Source organism: Somniosus microcephalus, chromosome 5, assembly GCF_052327205.1.
Source record: "Somniosus microcephalus isolate GS21.2 chromosome 5, FLI_Smic_1.0, whole genome shotgun sequence".
In the NCBI taxonomy this organism is placed as follows: domain Eukaryota; kingdom Metazoa; phylum Chordata; class Chondrichthyes; order Squaliformes; family Somniosidae; genus Somniosus; species Somniosus microcephalus.
Genome location: NC_140991.1, coordinates 8,508,203 through 8,517,985, shown reverse-complemented (window position 1 = coordinate 8,517,985; position 9,783 = coordinate 8,508,203). Strand labels below are relative to the sequence as shown.

Below are 9,783 nucleotides of genomic sequence, written 5' to 3'. Positions count from 1 at the left end.
CCGTCTCTCACCGAGACCCCCGCTCCCTCCGAGACCCCCGCTCCCTCCGAGGCCCCTGCCTCCCTCTGAGGCACCCGCCTCCCTCCAAGACCCCGTCTCAGAGCCCCGTCTCCCTCTGAGACCCCCACTCACTCTGAGCCTCCATCTCTCTCCGAGACCCCCGCCTCCCTCCAAGACCCCCGTCTCCCTCCGAGCCCCCACCTCCCTCCGAGCCCCGCACTCCCTCCGTGACCCGCTCCTCGCTCCGCTTCTGTTGTCCCTGTGATTGTGGCGGTCAGCTCCCTGGGCCTTTGCAGTGTTCTGATTGAGTAGAGTCAGTGTCCGTCTTGTGTTCGCAGATCCTGCAGGCGCTCAGCGTGATGTCTCCATTCTGCACCGGTGATTATCAGGGCTGGAAGGACTCGGTGAGACACAACCTGTCAGCAAACGACTGCTTCGTAAAGGTAGGCATGAACTTCCCATACCTCGCCAGTGGCCGGACTTCAAGATATTTGACTGCAGGGGCATCACAGCTGATCCTGATCATGCCCCTTTTCTAAACTTCATTCTTGGGTTGTGGGCATCGCTGGCAATTATTGCCCATCCCTAACTGCCCTGCGAAGGTGGTGGTTGTATTGATTTGTATGTGGGTTCAATGACGACACATTGATGAAAGAGAATGTCTTTTTACCTAAAGTATGTTCAACTCAGTTAACAGCATTACAGGAGACACCATCTTAGAGATCCATCTAAAATGAAACTAAAACTAAACTCTCTCTCTCTCACATGCCCTCTGCTGGTCAGGCATAAATAATCAAACAGGCAAATATGCTGGTAAGGCACCATAATCAAACAGGCAAATACCATCACTATTTGCTGATATCATTACATCTCCCTTTCTTAAAACAAAAGTATTTTACTTTTATCTAACAACATGTTTTCTTTGTATTACTCTGCATTTTAACTGTAACACTTAATGAACTTACATTATCATTATCATTATCAAGGTTTTTTAACCTTGTTTTGTTAGAACTTGAAGAAAGAATAAGATAACATTACTTCCTTCTATAACAAGAGTCCTTAAATTTGCTCAGTGAGTCTCTCAGGAGGCTTCACGCGTCTTAAGGATTTTCTGATTGATTGTCCTTGAATCTGAGTTGTTGCCTCAGATGATGGTTTCTCAGCTGTGTGATCAGGTTGTTCAACAGTATCAGTCTTTTGACTTGCTGTGGCTGGTCCCATGAGAAGATCTCGACGATTTCCTCGCAGAACAGCACCCTCATCTGTCTGAATGGTGTATGATCTTGGTTGGACTTCACTCAGGACAGTTCCCTTCTGAGTCCATATGTTTGTTTTGTCTTTGAACCTTACTTGGTCACCAGTGTGGAGTTCAGGTAGGTTTTGTGTTCCTCTGTCATAGTAGTACTGTTGCTTTTCTTTCTGTTGTTCTTTGAACTTCCTCACTTTCTCCCCCTCTTTTGTTTTCAGGAGGTTCTCCGGGATGGGTAGGTTTGACCTTAGCAGGCGTCCCATAAGGAGTTGGGCTGGTGACATACCACACTCGAGCGGCGTTGTGCGGTATACAAGCATGCTCTGGTAGAAGTCAGTTCCACTGTCTTTTGCCTTGTACATCAGTCTTTTCACTGTCTGGACCGATTTTTCCACTAGTCCATTGGACTGTGGAAAGTGAGGACTTGACGTTGTGTGGACAAAGTCCCACTCTTTGGCAAAGTGTCGGAAACTTGCATTGTAAAACTGGGGTCCGTTGTCTGTGAAGACCTCGCTTGCCATGCCATGTCTGGAGAATATGGCTTTCATACATGTTATCACAGCATCTGCAGTGGTGGTGTACAGTCTACAAACCTCTGGATACAGGGAGTAATAGTCTGTGACTACAAGATAGTCCTTCCCTTGACATACGAATAGGTCAGCGCCTACCTTCTGGTAAGGTCTGTCTGGCGCTTGGTGTGGCTTTAGTGGTTCTACCGGATTGCTTGCTCGATATTTCAGGCATATTGTGCAGTTTGACACCTCATTTGTCACATCTTGGTTGATTCGTGGCCAGTACATCACCTCTCGTGCTCTTTTCTTACACTTTTCGATTCCCAGATGTCCTCCATGGATCCTTTTTAGCATCTCTTTTCTCAGACTCTTTGGGATAACTATTTTACTTCCTTTGTAGATGATGTCTTCGACCACCGATAGTTCCGCCCTGCAGTTCCAGTACTCTGCCATGTCAGGTGAGCAGTCTTGCTTCATGTTGGGCCATCCATCCAAGATGCTTTTCCTCAGTCGTCTCATTGTTTCATCTTTGTTTGTCTCAGTCTTTATGAGCTCCATTTTTGCATCTGCTATGGGCAGTGCACTTGTGATCATGTCCACGTAGGCGTTCACTTTTTCATCCATTGTGGTGTTTGCGGGCTCACTTGGGTCAACAGCTCTGGACAACGTGTCTGCTGTATACATCAGTTTACCCGGTGTGTACGCAACATTCAGTGTATAGCGTTGCAGCCTGATCATCATTCTTTGTATTCTAAGCGGACAGCTATTTAGTGGCTTTTGGAACAATGCAATCAAGGGCTTATGGTCAGTCTCTACACTGATTGCTTGTCCTGCCACAAACTGGTGAAATCTTTCACAGGCGTATGTGATGCTGAGCAGCTCCTTTTCTATTTGAGCATATCGCGTCTCCGCGTCTGTCATTGAGCGCGATGCATATGCAATAGGTTGCCAGTAGTCATATTTTTGCAGAAGAACGGCACTGAGCCCACTCTGTGATGCATCTGATGATATCTTGATGGGTCTCGCTGGGTCATAAAGCCTCAGAACTGGTTCCTCTGTGAGCAGTTTCTTTAGATCGCTCCATGACTTCTCATGCTCATGATTCCATTCCCATTCTATGTTCTTTTCAGTTAGTCTTCTCAGTGGCGCCATCTTTTCTGAGAGGTTGGATATGAATTTACCCATGTAGTTGATCATTCCATTAAACCTCTGCACGTCCTTTTTGCATTGTGGCTTTGGCATATTCTCAATGGCGGACACCTTTCTGGGATCTGGTCTGATGCCCTCACTGCTAAGGATATCTCCCACGAATGTCAGTTCTGTCACCCCGAGCTGGCATTTCTCTCTATTCAGCTTCAGGTTTGTTTTCCTTGTTGCTTCCAGCACTTTTTTCAGTCTCTCGTTGTGCTCAGTTTTCGTGGTTCCCCATACTATGATGTCATCCATTGATGTATCAACTCCCTCCAGGTGCTCATAGATCATATGGATAGTTTTGTGATACACTTCAGGAGCTGAGGCAATGCCAAATGGTAACCTTAGGAATCTGTATCTGCCAAATGGACTGTTGAACGTGCACAGTCTTGAACTTGCCTCGTCCAGTTTCATCTGCCAAAATCCTGATGATGCATCTAACTTGCTGAAATACTTTGCATTTGCAAACTGTGACATGATTTCCTCACGTGTAGGAAGCTTGAAGTGCTCTCTCTTTATTGCTCTGTTTAGATCTCTTGGATCCAGGCAAATTCTGAGCTTTCCATTCTTTTTGTCCACAACGACGAGGGAACTCACCCACTCAGTTGGCTCATCTATCTTCTGAATCACTTTCAGGCTTTCCATCCTGTCCAACTCTGCCTTCAGTTGCTTTTGAAGAGCAAACGGAACTTTTCTGCATGGATGTATGACCGTTGGCATACTTTTATCTACTCTGATCGTGTGTTCTCCTGGAAGGCAGCCTAGACCCTGAAATAGGTCGTTGTACTCTTTCATGAGTTCATCATAGACTGTCTCTCCTTCGCTTTCCACAATGAGGACTCGCTTTACCAGGTTCAGTCTCTCACAGGCTATTAAACCTAGTATGGCCTGCACATCCTTTGGCACCACGATTAATGCTAGCGTGTGCTCTCTGTCCTTGTGTGTTACTTTGACAATGCATCTTCCTTTCACTGGTATATCAGTACCTGAGTATCCTGTCACTTTCACTTTTATTCCATGTATCTTTGGTCTGGGTCTAATTTTCTTAAAATCAGTCTCTGATATCACATTAACTTGTGCTCCAGTATCCAATTTAAATGGAATGTGTATGTCATTCACTTTTAGTGTCAACATCCAGTCTCTTTCTTCTTTTTTGTTTTCAGACACAACATCCACATAGAACTCCTCTATCTCGCTTTCATCTACTGCATGGACCTTGCTTTGTTGCGCTTGGTTCTTACAGCAATGGGCATAATGGTTGTTTTTGTTGCAACTATTGCATGTTTTACCATATGCTGGACACTTTTTTGGTGTATGCTGTGTACCGCATTGACTACATGGCTTTCGATTGCCCCTTTCATTTTTGTTCGCTGGCCACGCCTCTTTTTTCACATTGGCGCTCTTTTTGTTAAACGGTTTGTGTCCGTTCTTACTCACTGCATCCACGTTGCAGCTACTGTCACTGAACAGCTTCTTTGCCTGCGACTTCACAGTCTCTGTAGCCCTACACAGTGCTATGGCTTTTCCCAGGTCTAGATTTTGCTCTCTTAGCAGTCTTTCCCTTAGACCATTATCTGGAATACCACACGCCAGTCTGTCTTTTATCAGCGAGTCTGTCAGTCCCCCAAATTCACATGTTTTGCTTCGGTTTCTCAGTTCAGTCACATACTGATCAATAGTCTCACCCGTTTTCTGTACACATGTGAAAAATCTGTGCCTCTCAAACGTCACGTTACGTTTAGGTATGCAGTAGGCCTCAAACTGTTCCATTATTTTATCCAACTTCATTTTGTCTCCATCAGCAGCGAATGTGAAGTTATTATACACCTCCAGCGCTTCATCACCCACGACATGTAAGAACACTGACGCTTTCATTTTATCACTTTTCTCGTCAGCTCCGATTGCCGCTAAATACAACTCCAAACGTTGTTTGAATCTCCTCCAATTTTCAGCCACATTACCTGTCAACTGAAGCTTCGCCGGTGGGTGTAAACCTTCCATTTTTTCACTTCGTTAGCTATTCTCCAAAGGTAAGTAACGATGTTCTCTTTTGGCTTGCTAATATGTGGAGGGCTGATTTCGCTGGATAGCTTGCTTGCCACTATCTCGTCGAGTTGCTAACTTCAGATTTTTCCTCTTCATCTCTTTCAATCACTTCTGACACCATGTATCGATTTGTATGTGGGTTCAATGACGACACATTGATGAAAGAGAATGTCTTTTTATCTAAAGTATGTTCAACTCAGTTAACAGCATTACAGGAGACACCATCTTAGAGATCCATCTAAAATGAAACTAAAACTAAACTCTCTCTCTCTCACATGCCCTCTGCTGGTCAGGCATAAATAATCAAACAGGCAAATATGCTGGTAAGGCATCATAATCAAACAGGCAAATACCATCACTATTTGCTGATATCATTACAGTGGTGAGCCTCCGTCTTGAACCGCTGGTGTCTGATTGACACAACTGTTTGCTGGGCCACTTCAGAGGGAAGTTCAGAGTCAACCACATTGGTGTGGGACTGGAGTCACATATAGACCAGACCGGGTAAGGACGGCAGGTTTCCTTCCCTAAAGGGAACTAGTGAACCAGATGGGTTTTTACGACAATCCGACAGCTTCATGGTCACTTTTATATGAGACCGGCTTTTTAATTTCAGATTTTTAAAAAACTGGTCATGGGTTCGAGTCCCACTCCAGAGACTTGAGCCAAAATTCCAGGCTGACACTCCCAGTGCAGTACTGAGGGAACCCCGCACTGTCGGAGGGGCAGTACTGAGGGAACGCCGCACCGTCGGAGGGGCAGTACTGAGGGAGTGCTGCACTGTCGGAGGGGCAGTACTGAGGGAATGCCGCACCGTCAGAGGGGCAGTATTGAGGGAGTGCTGCACTGTCGGAGGGGCAGTACTGAGGGAGCGCCGCACTGTCGGAGGGGCAGTACTGAGGGAGTGCCGCACTGTCGGAGGGGCAGTACCGAGGGAGAGCCGCACTGTCGGAGGGGCAGTACTGAGGGAGCGCCTCACTGTCGGAGGGTCAGTGCTGAGGGAGCGCCGCACTGTCGGAGGGGCAGTACTGAGGGAGCGCTGCACTGTCTGAGGGTCAGTACTGAGGGAGCGCCTCACTGTCGGAGGGTCAGTGCTGAGGGAGCGCTGCACTGTCGGAGGGGCAGTACTGAGGGAGCGCTGCACTGTCGGAGGGGCAGTACTGAGGGAGCGCTGCACTGTCTGAGGGTCAGTACTGAGGAAGCGCTGCACTGTCTGAGGGTCAGTACTGAGGGAGCGCCTCACTGTCGGAGGGTCAGTGCTGAGGGAGCGCTGCACTGTCGGAGGGGCAGTACTGAGGGAGCGCTGCACTGTCGGAGGGGCAGTACTGAGGGAGCGCTGCACTGTCTGAGGGTCAGTACTGAGGAAGCGCTGCACTGTCGGAGGGGCAGTACTGAGGGAGTGCCGCACTGTCGGAGGGGCAGTACTGAGGGAGCGCCGCACTGTCGGAGGGTCAGTACTGAGGGAGCGCCGCACCGTCGGAGGGGCAGTACTGAGGGAGTGCCGCACTGTCGGAGGGGCAGTACTGAGGGAGCGCTGCACTGTCGGAGGGGCAGTACTGAGGGAGCGCCGCACTGTCGGAGGGGCAGTACTGAGGGAGCGCCGCACTGTCGGAGGGGCAGTACTGAGGGAGTGCCGCACTGTCGGAGGGGCAGTACCGAGGGAGAGCCGCACTGTCGGAGGGGCAGTACTGAGGGAGCGCTGCACTGTCGGAGGGGCAGTACTGAGGGAGCGCCGCACTGTCGGAGGGGCAGTACTGAGGGAGTGCTGCACTGTCGGAGGGGCAGTACTGAGGGAGTGCTGCACTGTCGGAGGGGCAGTACTGAGGGAGCGCTGTCTTTCGGATGAGTCGTTAAACTGCCATCTCAAGTGGAGGTTAAAGAAAAATTGCATTTATATAGCACCTTTCAGCAGCTCAGGACGTCTCAAAGCGCTTTACAGCCAATGAAGTACTTTTTTTTTTAAGTGTAGTCACTGTTGTAATGAGGGAAAGGCGGCAGCCAATTTGCGCACAGCAAGCTCCCACAGACAGCAGTGTGATAATGGCCAGATCATCTGTTTTTAGTGATGTTGGTTGAGGGATAAATATTGGCCAGGACACCGGGGAGAACTCCCCTTGCTCTTCTTGGAAACAGTGCCATGGGATCTTTTACGTCCACCCGAGAGAGCAGACGGGGCCTCGGTTTAACGTCTCACCTGAAGGACGGATGAGCCGTGACTTGGTGCTGTTTCTCCGGGTGTCCTGGCCAATGTGGGGGTGCGGAGAGATGGGTTACGACGCTTTAATTGTTACCATGTTGGTTCCCCCGGCAGGTGCTGAAAGACCCGAGGAATCCCCGGAGCAAAGGCAACGCCTGGACTGTGGACCTGTCCCGAATCCCGCCCAAGGCCCTGAAATGCCAGAACACGCCCGTTACCCGGCGTGACATGGCGGCTTTCGCCCCGGACCTGGGCCTCCTCCTCCCGCAGGATCAGAGCAGGGAGCGGGGGGAAGGAGCGGAGGCAGGGGCGAGTAAACAGGTTGGAACCCCTGAAACCCGGCTCCCCTCTCCCTCCGACGCCCGTGCCGGGTTTTGCCCGCCGCCGAGTCCCGTTCCCTCGGCCTCCTCCGCGCCTGCTGGCTCGGCGAGCCCTCGGGGTGAGCGAGGGAGCCCCGGACCTGCCTCGACCGGCGACACCGACAGGTCCTTGGAGGCCGAGTGCCAGCCGGAGAGCGGGATGGCTCGGGCTTGGGCCCCCTGGGAGCTGCCCACCTCCCACGCCCGGTACGCCCCACCCAATGCCCTGGCCCCTCCCAGCGCCAGACTGCCCCCACCTTCCATGCCAGGGCTGCTCCGCTACCCCTTCTGGTCCCTGGTGCCCAGACCCTCGCCGTGGGTGAACCCGAACCCGTACCCCTGCCCGAAACCCCACCTCGACCTCGATGCCATGCTGCGCGTCGTCCCTCCCAATAAAAGTGTCTTTGATGCACTGATTCCCCACCAGGGCCTCACCCTCACCGATAGACTGTAGCTGAAGGATGGCAGGTTTCCTTCCCTGAAGGACATCGGTCAACCAGTTGGGTTTTTCCGACACTCCGACTGCTTCAGGCTCACTGTTACCGGGACCAGCTTTTTATTCCAGATTTATTGAACTGCGCAAACGGTGGGACTTGAACTCCCGGCCTCTGGACTATTCGTCCAGTAACAGAGCCGCCGCACCCCATGCTGTCCCGGGATCTGTGGACACCCAGCCCCGCTCACTTGCAGTCGGAGGGCCAGTCACTAGGAAGCGACGCAGAGAAAAGCTGGATTTCAGCGGGCGGATGAGCTCAGTCCGTGGGGTGTCGCACCATTTGATCCGTCTCCTCCCGGGACTGTGCTGTCACACTCCCGTCACTGAGACACACACACTGCCCTCAAACTCTAAAACAGATTTAAAAAAAACACTCCAGCAATGTGTTCACATTCTGCAATAAAGTGAGATGGTGTCTTGAGTGCGTCTCATGTGTCTATCTGCTGCCATGGTTACGCTGATCCAACATTAATGCTAAACATCGAGTTGCACTGAATCCAAGGCACAGAAACAGGCCATTCGGCCCAACTGCTCCGTGCCAGTATTTATGCTCCACACCAGCCTCCTGCCACCCCTCCTCATCTCTGTCCTAAATGGCTTACCCCTTATCCTTAGACTGTGACCCCTGGTTCTGGACTCACCGACCATCGGGAACATCCTTCCTGCATCCAGTCTGTCCAGTCCTGTCAGAATTTTATAAGTTTCAATGAGATCCCCTCTCAATCTTCTAAACTCCAGCGAGTACAAGCCCAATCGACCCAATCTCTCCTCGTACGTCATTCCTGCCATCCCAGGTATCAGCCTGGTGAATCTTCGCTGCACTCCTTCCGTGGCAAGAACATCCTTCCTCAGATAATTCCCGATTGGATTTATTAGTGACTATCTTATATTGATGGCCCCTAGTTCTTGTCTCCCTCACAAGTGGAAACATCTTCTCTACGTCTACCCTATCGAACCCTTCCATAATCTTAAAGGCCTCGATCAGGTCACCCCTCCTTCACCTTTCTAGAGAAAAGAGCCCCAAGCAACAGGGTGTGTGACTGGGTAGAGCAATATTTTACCCGGTTTCCCCTCTCCAATGCCCGAATACCTGGATCCCGGCCCAGTCAGGACAGCACTAGGGGACTCCGTGCCCATAACTCAAAAAGCAGAGCGAGATCCACGAGAACCGTTTATTAAAGGGTTAATGTTACAGATTGCAGGGGCGCGGAGTAAAGCTGGTTACAGACGGACCCTCCTCCGCGGGACAGGATTATAGAGATATATACACAGACAGAGGAAACATGCAGAGATAGCTCCATTCACAGCTCAGACCACGTGGCGACTGATCAATCTCCCCCGGGAGCAGAACCTTCTCTCGGAACAGTCTAATCCCACCAGGCTCTCGCCAGTGGGTTTATATATATATATTTTTAAACAAAGGTCAGCGCGTAAGAAAAAAAGCAGGAATAAACAGGGGACGCAGAATGGGGGTTTGTGATCAGTCCCTCCCTCCCCCTCCAAAAAAAGAATAACGGGAATTGGGATCTGGGAATCTCTCCTGTTTACGACCCTCCGCTCACCCCTGACACTGACTGATTACATATGCAGGGCTCACACAGCTGGAGGCATCTCGCCGGTCCCGAGTTGCCCTGAGAAGCTGGTGGTGGGCCTGCTTTGTGAACTGCTGATAGCAGTTCGATACAACTGAGTGTCTCGCTGGGCCACTCCAGAGGGTCAGTTAAGAGTCAACC

The 9,783-nt window shown here is 50.6% G+C and overlaps 1 protein-coding gene across 1 annotated transcript; it reads left to right on the top strand.

Moving 5' to 3' along the window:
* Positions 1–359: 359 nt before the first annotated feature.
* On the top strand, positions 360–8,008 carry LOC147116856 (forkhead box protein H1-like). The gene is made up of 2 exons (XM_085987179.1): positions 360–443; positions 7,310–8,008. Exons 1-2 carry the CDS (start codon positions 360–362, stop codon positions 8,006–8,008), a joined length of 783 nt encoding a protein of 260 aa, XP_085843305.1.
* The last annotated feature ends 1,775 nt before the right edge of the window (positions 8,009–9,783 follow it).